Below are 16,677 nucleotides of genomic sequence, written 5' to 3'. Positions count from 1 at the left end.
GTGTGAAACGATGAATATTCTGGCTGCATTGCACCTTTTTTTCTTCTCCTGCGTGGGATGTGACTTTGTGAATGACCGTTCTGTTAAAATGCATCTCATCCAGTGTTTCAGATCTTTTACTCAAGAAAAACTACCAATAAAACAGTTTAGAAATGTAGACATGTTAGTAACACAATGCGCTTAAAGTCACAACGTAAATGTACTTAGTGGCATTTCCACCTCTGATCTTGTTCTGTATGTTGTTTAAGCATACCTTAAGACGTTCATCCACTACTGCAATGGTATAATTTAAAATAATAATGCCTGAAATACACTTGTAATTTAAAATCAAAGGTTGTTTTTTTGCTCTTATTTGATTCATATCCGCCTGTAAAGCTGAATTACAGATAAAATGGTTTTATAAAACTGAAATAAGCGACTTTCTTAAATTCAAAATGTGAAACTATTTTTTAATTGAAGGTGTGCACATTTCTTAGACACTTCCCAATGTTGTTTTTTGTCAGGATGCAATATATCGTATTGTGTAAATAGGATGTTTATATCTGATTAACTTCTCTTGTGTCATTTGCACTTTATTAAAATGTCTTTTAAGATGTTAGATTTTCATTTATTTCAATTTCATGGTACATTTTTAGACCTTTTCTCATGTTTAAAATCATCACACTGCCGTTAACTGTGAACTAAATGGATCCTCATTGTGTTAGAGTGCTAAATTAAAAGCTGCTGCAACTTCCAGCGAGTTAAAACAGTGTGTAACGTTAAAATCACTCCCCAGTTTACACTGTGACACATAATAACATCATGATAGTCACTACCAGTATGCATCCAGATGTGTCACACTTACTATTTCTTTCTTTTGCATTTTTTTTTGTTCATTTTCCTTTTTTTTAATATAGAAAAAATAAATAATCTACAATAGGAACCGTGTTTTCCTCCAGTTTTCGAGTGGACACAAGATGGAGCCAACACTTTGTTACACTGAGAATGTCAGTCATGGGAGATGTTTGTTTTGTTTGTTTTGTTTTTTACATTTTATGGTTTAACATAGAATTGGTTCGCATCCCGGCTGGGGCCTTTCTGTGTGGAGTTTGCATGTTGTCCCCGTGTCTGCGTGGGTTTTCTCCGGGTTCTCCTGTTTCCTCCCACAGTCCAAAGACGTGCAGGTGTTCGGTTCATTGACGACTCTAAATCACCCGTAGGTGTGAATGGTTGTCTCTGTTCGTCTCTATGTGTCCTGCGATAGACTGGCGTCCTGTCCAGGGTGGACCCCGCCTCACGCCCAATGTCAGCTGGGATCGGCTCCAGCCCCCCATGACCCCGACAGGGACAAGCGGTTGACGATGAATGAATGAATAACATAGCATAACACAAGACTTAGACATAAAACAATACAAACACAACAATAACAGTGCATGCGTCAGGGGAGCACAACTCAATTACATTTCAAAAAGGTTCAAAGAGCACAATAAACACAACACAAATGTTTGTTCCACAATCATTTCATTTTAGATGTGACTCTAAAATGTGAAGTTCAATTCTGAATAATAGGGGTATTTTTATGTGTGTGTGTATGTGTTTGTGTGTTTGTGGGGGGGGGGGGGTGAGTCACATGAGTAGAAGAAGAATTACTTTATTAATCCCGCAAGGGGAAATTCAATTTTTTCACTCTTTTATTATTATTGTTATTCGGGCTACACACACACACACATGCACACACACACACACACACACACACACACACACACACACACACACACACACACACACATGCACAAACAGGACCTATATACATGCAATTAATGGAGAGATGTCAGAGCGAGGGGGCTGCCAATGGATCGGCTCCCCGAGCAGTTGGGGTTTCAGTGCCTTGCTCAACAGCACCTCTGCAGTGCCCAGGAGATGAACTGGCACCTCTCCAGCCACCAGTCCACACTCCATTCATGGTCCACACAGGGACTCGAACCGACAACCCCTCGGTTCCCAGTAGAGTCACCTATGTATACATGATTGGTTTTAATTAGTTATCTGATGCTATAGAGACGAAACGTCATGGTTGACCAGAGTACCTCCTCCACCTCGTGTGTTGGAGGGTTTGACGTGCAGTTCCGCGCTGCACCTGCAGGGGGCGTGGTGTAGCCGTCCAGGTGACCGTGACGTCACCGGGGCTCGAGGTGCCGCCGTGTGCGCTCGTGCCTCTCCGGAGCTTCCTCAGTGCTGCTGGAGGAGGAGGAGGAGAGGAGCAACGTGACCGGCTCACTATGGACGTGTTTATCGCGTGTGGATGAGGCTTTCTCCGCACATTTAAAAGGTACGTGCGTTTGTTTGTTTGTTTGTTTGTTTGTTTGTGTAGACATGCATGCATGCAGCAGGACATTTCTCATGTTGTTGGGCATTTCATTATGTCTTATGTGTGTGAGAGCTGCATGCATTTTTATATTTAAACAGTAGCTTTAACTGCGTGTCAGGTTATTTCAAATGAACCTCTGTGCGATGTTTAGAAGTTTATTTATTTGCATTTGCTTTGTTAATAACACGCAGTTCAAACTAGGTGGTCTCGTGCACGAAGAAGGAAACTAAAATGGCTTATTCCCAACAGAATAATCTTGAACACTGTGGAGAATTTCTTTTAAAAGAGACACACACACACACACACACGCATGACTGTGCATTTCCCCCCTATATAAATAAAAATCATTTAATGATCACTCTCTGCAGTATCAGATTTTCTTTCCTGCTCCTGAGTAAATAATAAATAACTGTAAAACTGTATTTTTGGCCAGAAGCAGCTGTTTGATGGGTATCAGGATGTCAACAACAACCGGATTAGTGCTGCTTCTGCTGCTTCTGCTGCTGCTGCTGCTGCAGTCCTCATAGTCATAGTGAATACACACATATGATCCATCCACTGCATTGAAATCAATCTGCCTTGAAGAGAAGCCGTTCATGTTGAGCAGTGTTAAGAGGATTTAGGCTCCAGATAACCTCAGCCGCCACCCAATGAGCTGTTGTTTGGCTCTGTCATGTGACCGAGACTTTTATTGTTTTATATAATCAGAATTGGAAGTTACTCAAGTGTGCAACAATGGATTTAAGGGTGGTCTATGAGGTATTTATCCAAAGTCAGCGAGTTACCTACAGTAGATGGAGGTCTCCCAGTTTGGAAAAGCAGACAGAAGCATCAACCCGGAAGCTAAGAAACGTACTTCTATGGATGGAGGCAGCAGCTAAATGTATTTTAGCCACTTAAAAAGCACAATATTAGTTGAGTGTACGCTATAATTGTACTATTTTCGCAGCTTTACCTTGCCGTCAGACAGCCCTGGTTAAGTTTACACAGAGGGAACTGAGGCTGTTATCCGTGCTCTCCTCAAAGCCACCAGACTCCACTGACAAACCTCACAAAACACACAGTTGCTTGTTGGTTTTGTCGGTTCCTAACCCTTCAATACTAATGATAAACTTTATCTATATAGCCCCTTTCATTACAAACACAAAGTGCTGTACACAAAATTAAATAAATCAGCAGCACAAGTATTAAAACTGGGGAATAAAAGGGCAAGAAATACTAAATAAATAAATGTCATAAAAGGATAAAACGGGAATCCTATGAGTAAAAACAAGTTAATAACGCCAAAAATGATTTTAAGATATAAAAGCCCTTAAACATGTATAGGAAATATTGAATAACAATAAAAACTATTACTGGAAATTATTCAAAAAACTATTGTAAAACACCAAAGTCGCACAACAACACAAACAAACTAAACGGCCGCAGTTTTAAACACATGGTTAACGTTGTGAATTAATGCGAAATTAACTACTAACATTACTTAGGTCTAGGTTTAGGATAAGACTGTGGTCTGGGTTAAAATGAGTGCGTCTGTTATGTATTTAAGTTTAGAGTTTGATGCTTGTAAAACTATGTCACCTGACTTCTGCAGCACTTGGATGATGGTTGGATGGTTTTACATTTGAGTCCTGCAGACATGAAAGGCTGCTAACACGTGGTCTCTGTGGTCTGCAGGAACGTACGATGCCAACATTTTTCCTGGTGACCAGGTTGTTCTGTGACATAAAATGATGTATGGCTTCAATTTTCCCCCGCATAAACTTTAACAGGGCTGTCTGACGGCAAGATAAAGTTCTGAAAATATACTAAATATAGCGTAAGCTTAAACTGATGATGGTTTAAATATGTTTAGCTGCTGAACCCGTCCGCATCAGCACATTTCTTAGCTTCAGCGTCGGTACTCCTGTCTCGCTGATCGCCATCTACTGTAGGTAACACATAAGTATGGTTAAGTATATCATGCAAAATCGAAACTATCCCTTTTAAATAAAGTGATAACCTCTGGTGTGAACACGACAGGAGATGCCGTGTTGATAGGATGTTATTACATCAAGCACTGTGACATTTGCTTTCCCTGATAACCACTATCTGTTGTCTGTTCTTTAGGTGAGATTGTGAAATAGCACTTAAGGGTTCCTGAAGCCCCCATTGTCTTCTCATTAAATGTTAACGCTCTGTTTGTTTTGATCTCCAGCGCCATCTGATCCCATCTGCCTCTGAGGACACGGAGCAAATGCCACACCACTGAAAAAGGATTAAATCAGGAATCCGTCACCTCAACTAAGTAGGTGTGAATTGCTGGGTCGCGATCATGGGGAACCAGCTGACTGATATCGCTCCCAACACGTCCTTCCTGCCAAACTTCCAGTGTCTGCACGTGGTGGTTATCGGGCTCGACTCGGCCGGCAAAACGTCTCTCCTCTACAGGCTCAAGCTGAAGGAGTTTGTGAAGACCATCCCCACCAAGGGCTTCAACACGGAGAAGATCAAGGTTGCTGTGGGGGCGTCCAGGACCATAAACTTCCAGGTGTGGGATGTGGGCGGCCAGGAGAAGCTGCGCCCGCTGTGGAAGTCTTACACGCGACGGACGGACGGGATGGTGTTTGTGGTGGACTCCACGGAGCTGGAGCGGATGGAGGAGGCCAAAGTGGAGCTCCACAAGATCACCCGCACCTCAGAGAACCAGGGGGTCCCTGTGCTCATCCTGGCCAACAAACAGGACCAGGACTCTGCCTCGTCCGTCAGCGAGGTGGAGAAGTTGCTCTCCGTGCACGAACTGAGCACGTACACGCTGCATCACGTGCAAAGCTGCAGCGCCGTGGACGGTCGGGGACTCCAGCCGGGCCTGGAGAAACTATACGAGATGATTCTGAAGAGGAAGAAGATGGTGAAGCACAACAGGAACAGAAGGAGATGAACTCTCGGCTCCGGCTGCAGACATCAGGGAGATTTATCCCCGGTTAAGACAATTCCAAGCTTAATGGTCCCTTTTTTAATGGGAGGGCGATTTGTGCCAACACAACAACAATTACACGCGGCCGCGGGGTCAGGAGAAATGGATTTGCTCATAATAGTTGAAGCTTTATCGACATATTCTTTGTTCTACAGTCCTGCAGCTGCCCTTTGAAAGCTTACGTTATAGATTTAAAGGGAACCTGGATGGCAGTTAGTCTTCACTAAGTGCTTCTACACTTGTTTTAAAGACAAATCCTAGCGAGACGTTTCCCTGTTAACTGTAGGACTAATATAAACACATGTACACCCACGAGGTCCCTATGATATATCACATGTCCTTTATAATCCTTCACAAGCTTGCACAAGAACTTCCGCACTAAATAGCTGTTTTTTGTTCCACCGACGCTTCCCTGAAATATTTATTCCATATTTTTGTGTTTGTGTCGGACAGAAGAGGCTTTTTTTTGTGTGTGTAAATGATGTGAAATGAAACAGAGTTCGAAAACCAATTATATCTGATTTATTCGCCATCGAACAGTAATCCGAAAGTGCATTCCCTTCAAGGCCACAGAGGTTAAGTTTCAGTTAGTAAGATAATAATGTTTATACGAATTGTACATTTTGTAACACTGAAGACTTAATAAATCTAAACGCTGTACAGAACATTCTTTTACTTCCTTGTAGTTGGTGTGAACGAAATAACACTTATAACCTACGAGAAATGCTGATCTATCAGGAATTATCTGCAAACATTTCAGATTAAGATTTGGGCTGACAAAAAGTTGTTCTCCTTAAAGCTGCTGTAATCCAATTAATCTAGTATTTGAGCTTGTATTTTAAGCACAGTGTTTTGGTTTCCCGGCCTGTAATTCTATTTAAAAAGGCTCGTCGACCTTTGGCTGGGGCCACACGTGCAGTTTTACAGGAACAAAACTTATCGTCAATACACAAAGGAAAGAGAACCATCCATCCCCTGAATGTCCCAGGTCTCTACTTTGTGGTTGTGAAGTTTCAGGAGGATGTGATCATCCTAAAGATCACAGCCGCCCATTTTACACAGTGAGATCAAGGTCTAAATAATCCTCTCACTACAATGAAAAGGCTACTATGGGAACTAACAACATCACACATGAATGGATAAAATAGGACTCATTAAATCCACAAGAGTGTCAGCTTTGGAGTCAGACCCAAACTGACCTGTTTATGGACCCCGGGATGCAAAACTATTCAAATACACCGTTTTAGAAAGAGTGAGAATAACACATTTGTACTGCATGTATTTTTCCTAAACTGTCTGGATATTATATATCATATCAATTCAATTTTATTTAAAGTGCCAAATCATAACAAAAGTGATCTCAGGACACTTTACAGAGCAGGTAAAGACCACACTCTATGACTTATTTATGATTTCCAGAGACCCAACAATTCCCCCGTAGAGTACGGTGGCGTTGAAAACCTTCACTATAACAGACAGGAACGTCAGACAGACCCAGCTCTGTGGAGGCCGCACATCTGTCTGCACCGGGGAGAGGAAGAGAAGGAGAGAGAGAGAGAGAGAAAAGACGTACAGATGGACAGAGAGAGACAAAGACAGACACAAAGACAGAGACAGACACACTTCCAGCAACTATAGCAATATCTATAGCAATGTGAATATGACCTATATGTTATGGAAGTGGACATGTCTGTAAATGGGAGACTCATGCGTACCCATATAACCATATATTTTTTAAGTCAGATACATTCAGGTCAGAGGTCAAGGGGCGCCTTTAGAAATGGCCATGCAAGTTCTTCCCTCGCCAAAATGTAACTTTGGAACATGATTTCCCAACAAGCTAGCATGACCTGGTTGACGGAGAGGGGTCCGCCTGCACCACACTGCAGACAGACAAAATTAGCGCCTAGCTGGGGAACACGAGCGGAGCGTTTAGCAGCTAAAGAGTCAGATATTTCCCTCAGGAGTAGGTGGAGACCAAAGCACGGAGCTAAAAGAGAGAACGTATTTGAAGTCTGTGAGTTGTGACCCTCCTCCTTAATCATGACTGAATCAGCAAATAAGGCTGACAGAGAGGGGGTGGGGGGTGGGGGGTGGACCTCCTCCTCCCCCGCACAAACCAAAACAATCCATTTACTTTGATTCCCACCTTCCAGTCTGCCAGCTGCTGACGTGGTAATTGCATCAATTAGTGGCGAGGTGGTCCAGAGGTGAGGTGGTTCAGTCCTGTCATGTGATCATCTGGGATTGAGCCAGATGTTCTGCTTTACTGCACGTCTGATACCCAAGCAGGATGAAGTCATGCAGGTCTGGGCGGAGACGTCTTCTAATACTAATGACTCTTCATCGAGGTAGTTTGTAGCCATGTTTCTCTGTTTAATGACCCAGATAACCACAGTCTCCCCTGAGGTGTCCTGAAATTGCTGATTTTCAAATAAACGATATCTTTATCTGCACGTGGACATAATAGCTGTGTGTTTATCTGCAGCGATAACAGTAAAGGATGCTCGATGTAAACAAGTGTAACATGATCTCCCAGAAACATTTGATCTTTCACTTTTGAGTATTTTGTCTCATGAACACATCACCGTGTATGAAAATACACATCGTAGCGGTTAGTTTTAGCATCTCATCTCATCTCATCTTCAGCCTCTTATCCGAGGTCGGGTCGCGGGGGCAGCAGCTCTAACAGGGGACCCCAAACTTCCCTTTCCCGGGCCACATTAACCAGCTCTAACTGGGGGATCCTGAGGCGTTCCCAGGCCAGTGTGGAGATCTAATCTCTCCACCTGGTCCTGGTTCTTCCCCGAGGCCTCCTCCCAGCTGGACGTGCCTGGAACACCTCCCTAGGGAGGCGCCCAGGGTTCATCCTTACCAGATGATCCTGAACCACCTCAACTGGCTCCTTTCAACGCAAAGGAGCAGCGGCTCTACTCAGAGTTCCTCACGGATGCTGAACTTCTCCCCCTCTCTCTAAGGGAGACTCCAGACCCCCTCCTGAGGAAACACATTTCGGCCGCTTGTACCCGCGACCTCGTTCTTTCGGTCATGATAGTTTTAGCATTTCAAATCTATTTTAAGGTCGTCAGAACACCCGATTTCTCACCTGTCATGTTAAAGTTTATTATCGTTGACGCGTTTCATGACCTGCAGAAACCATTTAACCTATTTGTGGCAATTATGTAAGTGTCAAAGACTTTAATCTGCTTGCTTTTCCTACTAATATCTTAAGTCGCCACTCAAATGTTATATTATGCAACAAATACCTGGTCCAATCTGCAGGTCACACATCGCAGACCTGCATGCTGCCAATGTGTGTGTGCTCCTGCTGCGTATTTGTCTTGGTTGACATGGTGACATAACAGCTTGTTTGCCTAAACTCAGATCCCTCTTGCTGAGTGTTCTTAAAAGCTGATTGTCAAAACATCATACATAAATGCATGCATGCATAATATGAGAAGACAGCACACATCTTGCGTGACCTCACTGTCCCCGTTATTAGCATCGGTGAGCTCATTAAAACTTCCAAGGGTGCCTTTTGCAGAATCATCTTGACACAGCAGCTGGTCCCTGAATACATTAGCATCATGATGTGGTGTTTTCACCAGCTGAGACGCACTGTGGGCATGTGGAGGCATCAGTCAGCCCACGAAAAACACTCTGAGACAGAGCCTCTGAGTTAAAGGTGTAAAAGGCACCGTGTTGCTGCTAAGAAAGGGGGTTTTGTGCTGACAGTACACTGCACTCTCGATTGAAAGGGAGAACCTGAGGGAGCTGCGTGTGCATTGTTTTGTTTGTGTGTATGTGTGTGTGTGTGTGTGTGTGTGTGTGTGTGTGTGTGTGTGTGTGTGTGTGTGTGTGTGTGTGTGTGTGTGTGTCTGTGTGTGTGCGTGCGCGTGTGCATGTTTCTGTCGTATACTGTACAGTCTCAATGTTTTCCTCTGTGTCGCTCTCTCGCCTCATGTGCTTTAGGTGTAACAGGAAACACACGGGAGAGGGAAGCCTCGGGGATTGTGTGTCAGGGATTAGACGCAGGAAGAGAGGTGTATCCCTGGATTAATGTGACATGAATCAAAGACAGGCGCAGTCAGACAATCAATACACCCAAGGACCTTCCTGTTGCAATGACTGCTAGAAGGTACCAGCTGTAAAACGTTGCAACAAGGTCTATGAGAGTACAGCCATGCTAGTGTAGGCATAGTGTTGCTTTGAGCTAATGTCAGCATGCTAACATGCTCACCACTACAATGCTAACATACTGTTGTTTAATTATCATGTTCACCATCTCAGGGTACATCCACACTAATATGTTTTTGTTTTAAACACATAACTACACTTACACTCGGCGTCCACTCTACTCTGGCGTTTTTATGACCCCTAAAACTGAGACATTTGTTTATATGTCTGCTCTGACCGTGTTTTAGTTTGAAACTCTAGGATTGTGTTTCTAAGACTTTGGAAGTGATGACGCAGACACCCGCGCTCACTTCCTGATTGGATAATGTCAGTCACGTCGTGTCCTTCCCTCAGCAACCAAACAACATCAGCAGCCTTGTGGTTAATTCAACACGGATACGGAATTACAGCTGCCCACCTTGTTGGTGATGCTAGCAGCTGTTGTACAGTTACATTTAAGCCTCTGAACACCCACACAGGTGTTTTCAGTTACTCTGGCTGATTAGACCTCTGCTTGTGTTGACGGTGGGCGGGGCTGCGATGGGAATTCATGAGGTCATAAATGTCCGTCTACCAATAAGAATGATAAAGGTGCACTTTGTCCGGCCTTAACAGGTGATGCTAAGCTAACAGGAGACTTGGGAGGATGTCAATCATCACAGTAGACACACCCACAGTCCTGCAGAGGTCTAATCAACCAGGTAACTGAAAACACCTGTGAAGGTGTTCAGAGGCTTTCAATGCACAAGAGGTAAGGTAGTTTTTGAGCATTTTGCAACAGTTCTTTTGTACGGCAGCGTACACTGTCACATTGTGTACGTCATGGGTGTCAAAGTGATCCAGTAAAGGGCCGTGTGGCTGCAGGTTTTCATTCCAACCAATCAAAAACACACCTGGTCCAACGAATCAACTGTGTGAAGACAGTTCAGGTGATTGAGTAAGTCGAGTCAGGTGTGTTCTTGCTTAGTTGGAACGAAAACCTGCAGCCACACGGCCCTTTACTGGATCACTTTGACACCCGTGGTGTACGTGAATGGTCTGTGATATTTGTTTTCAGGCGTGTTTGTGGTTATTTGTGAGACAAAAACGCTCATGAGGACAGAAATTGTCCCAAAACATTTGATCAGTTAGTTCAGAGTGTTAGCTAATTTGCTAACTAGCACTAAACACAGAACAGCTGAAGCTGGTGGGAATGTCAATATGGAGGACAAATGGTCACCAACGTTATTACAATTCATCCTGAAGGGGACGTGAATTTCTACTAAAATTCAACGCCAACTATCGGATTGTTGTCGACACGTTTCGCTCAAAATCACAGATGTGAACTCGGCGTCGCTGTGGCGCTGGAGGAAAAGTCCAGCGATCGTCAAAGTCATCAGGGTTCATCCTCTGGGAACCATGAATGTTTGAATCACATTTAATGGCAATTCATCCAGTTGGTGTTGAGATATTATCATAAACAGATTCATTCATAAATTAATATCAGACAGTTTTAAAAAGATCATTTTCACCACAGTTGGTTGGCACATGTGTCACTCTCTGCTGTACTTCTCCAGAATAATTGATCTTTAAATGTTTGAAAAGGTTCAGGTCTTAGCTATTAAATAAATATATTTTAATGTGCGCAAATGATTTCTAAAATGTTGTGCATTGGTGCCAACTAGTCCTATCACAGGGTCGGTTGGCACAGTGTCATAAAGGCTGCAGTTACAAATATGAAGCGAACAACAGAAACAATATTAACATTTAATAGAATATCTGCTGATTCATGTAATGTATTTATTGAGGATTAGAATATAGAGTAGAGGTAGGATTAGATACGCATGTTGCTTTTTCCTTTTGCATTTCAACCGTGACATGTTAATCCATGTTGCTTACTGTTATTATTATTATTATTATATTATTATTGGTTATTTTGTGCTCAAAACACATTTTATTTAATTCAATTCCGTGTGTCACATATGTGTATGGACAGCTGAACCCACTTATCCACACCGCCATTCACAGAGTCACGCTGCTAAAAACAGGAACGCGTGTAAACAGCCCTGATGTTTCCTCCTCTTCTGCGAAACGCTGAAGAGTTATAAAATATCCAGATAAATAAACAACGGAGCAATAATTCTCCGCTGCAGCCTCTTTACAGCCCCCATGATGAAAAACGTTACAGGCTTCTGGGCACAGATCCGAGCCTCCTATCACGTCCAAACAGGGTCTAGACGTAATTTTTCTGTCGCCATGGCAACCTGGAGTCAGCAGTGGCTAAGGGGTGACCCGTGAGGGCAGCTGCGGGGGTCAGATTGCTTTTTGTGGCTGGATGTCCAATCCAGCTGAGGTTACTGAGCGGGCAGGGAGATTAGAAAAGGAGCTCAGATCAATACTGGGATCCTGATATCTGTCTCTCTCTTTTCCATCATCGTCACTTCTTTATCTCCCTCCTTGTGTGTGTTGTGTTCTGGCTGTCCTCATCCTCCGTTCAAGCGTCTAGCAAGTAACGTGCTGTATTTTATATTTAATCCACGTATTTATTACTGTAGAAATTACATCTGGAGCAAAGAAGGAAATCAGGGGACGTAGAATTACAGGAGGGTCTGGGTGGGGGATGGGTCTCAAAACAGAGGACTTCCACCCGTGGGACCAGTGTTCGTATCCTGGAAGTACTTAGTCAAACCACAACCGTTTCAAATCCTAGCCCACTTAAACCTTTTGTTGCCTAAAATTAACCGTTACACTTTGTTGCTAAAACTTAACCGGTCATGTAACAGTAGCTTTGTTGCCTAAACTTAACTGTCAACTTTTGTTTCCTAAACTTAACAGTCACCTTTTGTTGCCTAAATCTAACCGGTCATGTAACAGTAGCATTGTTGCCTAAACTTAACCGTCATCTTTTGTTGCCTAAACTTAACCGTCATCTTTTGTTGCCTAAGTTTAACCAGTCATGTAACAGTAGCTTTGTTGCCTAAACTTAACCGTCATATTTCATTGCCTAAACATAACAGTCACCTTTTGTTGCCTAAACTTAACCGTCATCTTTTGTTGCCTGAACATAACCATCATATTTTGTTGCTTTAACTTAACATTCACCTCTTGTTGCCTAAATTTAACCGGTCATGTAACAGTAGCTTTGTTGCCTAAACTTAACCGTCACCTTTTGTTGCCTAAGTTTAACCGGTCATGTAACAGTAGCTTTGTTGCCTAAACTTAACAGTCACCCTTTGTTGCCTAAGTTTAACCGGTCATGTAACAGTAGCTTTGTTGCCTAAACTTAACCGTCACCTTTTGTTGCCTAAATTTAACAGTCACCTTTTGTTGCCTAAACTCAACCAGCCACTTAAAGGTAGTTTTGTTGCCTAAAATTAACCATCCTCTTTTGTTGCCTAAACTTAGCAGTCACCTTTTGATGCCTAAACTTAACAGTCACAGTCACATACAGATTGCAATTTCACAGTGTTAAATAGAACGCCGTATTTCGTAAGACATCACTATGTTGCTTTATTTAATCTTCTTCAAGTTGTTGACAACCTCTGGTTTTTCTAACTGTTTTCTTTTTTTTGTTGTTGAAGAAAATATCTCAAAGTTCACACCAGGAGGGTCTTTCTAGGAAATCCACCTTGTTGATGTAGCTGTGGCTGTTAGGGGGGGTTGGCTCTGCAGAGGAGCTGGCTGTTAGCACCGGACACGCTACAGAGGAAAGGTCCTTTGTGAGTTCAAAAGGGACAATGTTTGTGGGAGGGCTGGATTAGTTGCTTTGGCTTTTATTCCTGAAAGGTCGTAAAGCTGCCACTCGCCCTCCATTTAGACCTGAGCGTGTGGGATTGAATGGATGGAGAGGGATTGAGAGGGAAGCTGAAGCTTGACTTTAGTGCAGTTTTTCTCCCCCGGGGCTGCAAGTGAAGAAACACCAAGGCTGTATTTCTTAGATGTGAGAAAGACAGTGTCACATGGGGGTGGGGCCTCCGCGCTCGCATGAAATCGCCTTCGCCTGAGGTAACCGTGCACCAAAACATATGGGTACAATCATCTGTTTAATTCATCCTCTGCCAAAAGACACACATCATTTTCCATTTTATTTAGTATCAAGTCAGGGAGCATTTATTCATATTCATAAAAAAAAACCTTAAAGAGAGAGTTAGGGATGATTAATTTCTCACGGGAGCCGTGAGGAAACTATGGGCCTCATATTTGCTGTGATTTCAACTTTATGGCCAAACTTATTCAGCTGCAGGAGGGGATTTAAATATGACTTGTTTCATGCTTCCATAGACTCTCAAAGGGGGGAGATTAAATCACTTTTCAAGAAGAACTGCAGTTTTCGTGCAGTGATGCTTGACAGTGTCATTTTTAAACACTCGGTTTTGGATTACTGGTGCAGTTCGTTCATTCATTCATTCATCTTCAACCGCTTATCCCGGGTCGGGGTCATGGGGGGGCTGGAGCCGATCCCAGCTGACATCGGGCGTGAGGCGGGGTCCACCCTGGACAGGACGCCAGTCTATCACAGGACACATAGAGACGAACAGAGACAGACAACCATTCACACCTAAGGGCAATTTTGTCCTTAGGTGTGTCATCAACTCCACACAGAAAGGCCCAGGCCGGGATTCAAACCTGGAACCTTCTCGCTGTGAGGCGACAGTGCTAACCACTACACCCCCGTGCAGCCCATTACTGGTGCAGTAAAAAAATAAAACTGCCAGTATTTGAACTGGCGTCCTCTCCAGGGTGGACCCCGCCTCACCCCCAATGTCAGCTGAGATCGGCTCCAGCCCCCCGCAACCCCGACAGGGACAAGCGCTTGAAGATGAATGAATGAATGAATGTATTTGTAACAGGCTGATTGCAAGAACTGAACAACTTCACACTTGGCACTGCACTTCCTCGAGTCCTCAGCAGTGCATCCGCCAAGTCGGAAGTTGATCGGATGAACGGTCATCGAGAAGATCGAAGGACAGACAGACAGACAGACAGACAGACAGACAGACAGACAGACAGACAGACAGACAGACAGACAGACAGACAGACAGACAGACAGACAGACAGACAGACAGACAGACAGAGACTCCTTCAGTTTTAGTGACACAGAATCGTAAATTGGTTACCGTCTTTATATCCATACAGCATTTTAGAATGAATTCTCTTTTGTCTTTATTTGGCAGTAATTAATCCGACACGCCACCCCGGGTCTTCCCCTGATCCCACGCTAGGATTACCTAGAAACCCGTCTGCCGCCTGCCAGCTAGCGTGGGGTGTGCATGATCAGTGCAGTGGCCACAGAAACACCAGTTAATCCCGACTGTTACTGCCGTTTAAAACCAGACGAGCCTCTGAGCTGCAGCCCAGATAGCTGCGGATCAGACGTGCTGTTAGGTGCTATATGGAGATCAGGGCTGTTTATTTGTGTCACTCCGCCAGTGGGGGGGGGGTCTGGGAATGTGCTGACTTGGGAGTTACTGTATGTGGCGCGATGTAATGTAATGGAATGATCTAATGTGTTAGTGAGACATAAATAATTGCCCCTGTTAAAGATGGAGCGTGAATCACCGCACGCTAAAGACAGACTGTGTAAAAAAAGAAAATCACTCACGCATCATTTGTGCACGACAGCATATTTACTCCTCTGCTTTTTTATATGAGCGTCTGAATGTGTGAAATGTTTACACTTTATACTGTAGTTCACTGTTTCATCCATAATAAGGCATTTCTCATCTTTTTATCGTGCATTTTCTACAACCGGGCTACACTGTGGTGTAGTGAATAGCACTGTCGCCTCACAGCGAGAAGGTTTCAGATTCGCATCCCGGCTGGGGCCCTTCTGTGTGGAGTTTGCATGTTGTCCCCGTGTCTGCGTGGGTTTTCTCCGGGTTCTCCGGTTTCCTCCCACAGTCCAAAGACGTGCAGGTGTTTGGTTCATTGATGACTCTAAATCACCCGTAGGTGTGAATGGTTGTCTGTCTCTGTACGTCTCTATGTGACCTGCGATAGACTGGCGTCCTGTCCAGGGTGGACCCCGCCTCACGCCTGATGTCAGCTGGGATCGGCTCCAGCCCCCCACGACCCAGACAGGGACAAGAGGTTGAAGATGAATGAATTTTGTACAACCCCTACAACCCATTTTTTCAAATACAGGAGCTCGGTCAGTGGCCCCTCTGTGTCTGATACCAACGCACAGGGCACACATTAGCGTCTGTATGAGAGGCACCAGGTTTGACATGATGTAGTGTAAAAAAGCAACAAAAGTCTCTGTAGGGAGGAGGTGGATGGATCAAACAAACACATGACTTCCACCCATGAGAACGCCAACTCTGTAACGTGTGACACCAAAATTTAATGTTGATTTATTTTAACTCAGGTAACGTTCGACTTTGAATGAATTAAATAAAATGTATTACGTGTATTTTTTGGTGAAACGTGGATTCTTCACACACGTCTTCAGATCTGTACAGTCACCACAGTCTCAAGATTGAGAGTCACCGATTTAGTCCCCGACCAACGGTTCTGTTCCTGAGTTATGAAACATTATGATGTCACAGTGAAGTTGACCTTTGACCTTTTGGATATAAGATATCATCACTTCATCGTTTCTATCCTATGAGACATTTGTGTCAAATGTAATAATTAATGTAGGAATTCCCGAGTTATGGACAAAAATGCCATTTGTTTTTTCCACCAGTTTCGACAGTAAAGCAATACATCCTTTTTTTTTGGAGGAGTTGCTCCAGGGCAAGTTTCTGCTCAGTTTTCAAAGTAAACTTGCCAGGGAAATAATTTAAAACTGCATCGACAGCAGCATCATCAGGCAGCGGTGGCCGCGCTTCAGCGGCCGCCACGTTGTCTGTAAACTGTAAGCACAAAGCTGCTTGCGACGCTTCTCTGTCGTCATCGGGTTTAACCAGCCAATCACACGCCAGGTGAAATAAGTCAGCTTGGTTATTGGATCCAGAAAAAAGGGATAGGAAACAGGAGGAATAGACCTGCTCTTTTTTCAGACCCAGGTGCAGAGCAAATTCAAATCACTGGCAAATACCTCAGAACTGTAATGAAAGCACTTGAGTAAATGTGCTTATTTACCTTGCAGCACTGCTACAGAGTGAATATTTGAATGTTTATTGTGAATGAGTGATTATGGCCTCAGCTGACGTCTCACCTAACCCGCATAACCTTATAAATTGCAGAAAATCTGACTCAATCCGGTGCAAACACG

The 16,677-nt window shown here is 43.7% G+C and overlaps 1 protein-coding gene across 1 annotated transcript; it reads left to right on the top strand.

Moving 5' to 3' along the window:
• The first annotated feature begins 2,222 nt into the window (after window positions 1-2,222).
• arl4d (ADP-ribosylation factor-like 4D) lies at window positions 2,223-5,662 on the top strand. Its single transcript, XM_083932369.1, has 2 exons — window positions 2,223-2,308; window positions 4,545-5,662. The coding sequence occupies exon 2, from the start codon at window positions 4,662-4,664 to the stop codon at window positions 5,265-5,267; it is 606 nt and encodes a 201-aa protein (XP_083788495.1). The 5' UTR covers window positions 2,223-2,308; window positions 4,545-4,661; the 3' UTR covers window positions 5,268-5,662.
• The last annotated feature ends 11,015 nt before the right edge of the window (window positions 5,663-16,677 follow it).

This window comes from Echiichthys vipera, assembly GCF_963691815.1.
Source record: "Echiichthys vipera genome assembly, chromosome: 18".
NCBI lineage: Eukaryota > Metazoa > Chordata > Actinopteri > Perciformes > Trachinidae > Echiichthys > Echiichthys vipera.
The sequence above is the reverse complement of the archived record's forward strand: the minus strand, read 5'-3'. Positions and strand labels throughout refer to the sequence as shown.

What these genes read in the sequence shown, in the direction of transcription:
- arl4d (XM_083932369.1), top strand. Translation starts at nt 4,662, where the DNA reads ATGGGGAACCAGCTGACTGATATCGCTCCCAACACGTCCTTCCTGCCA.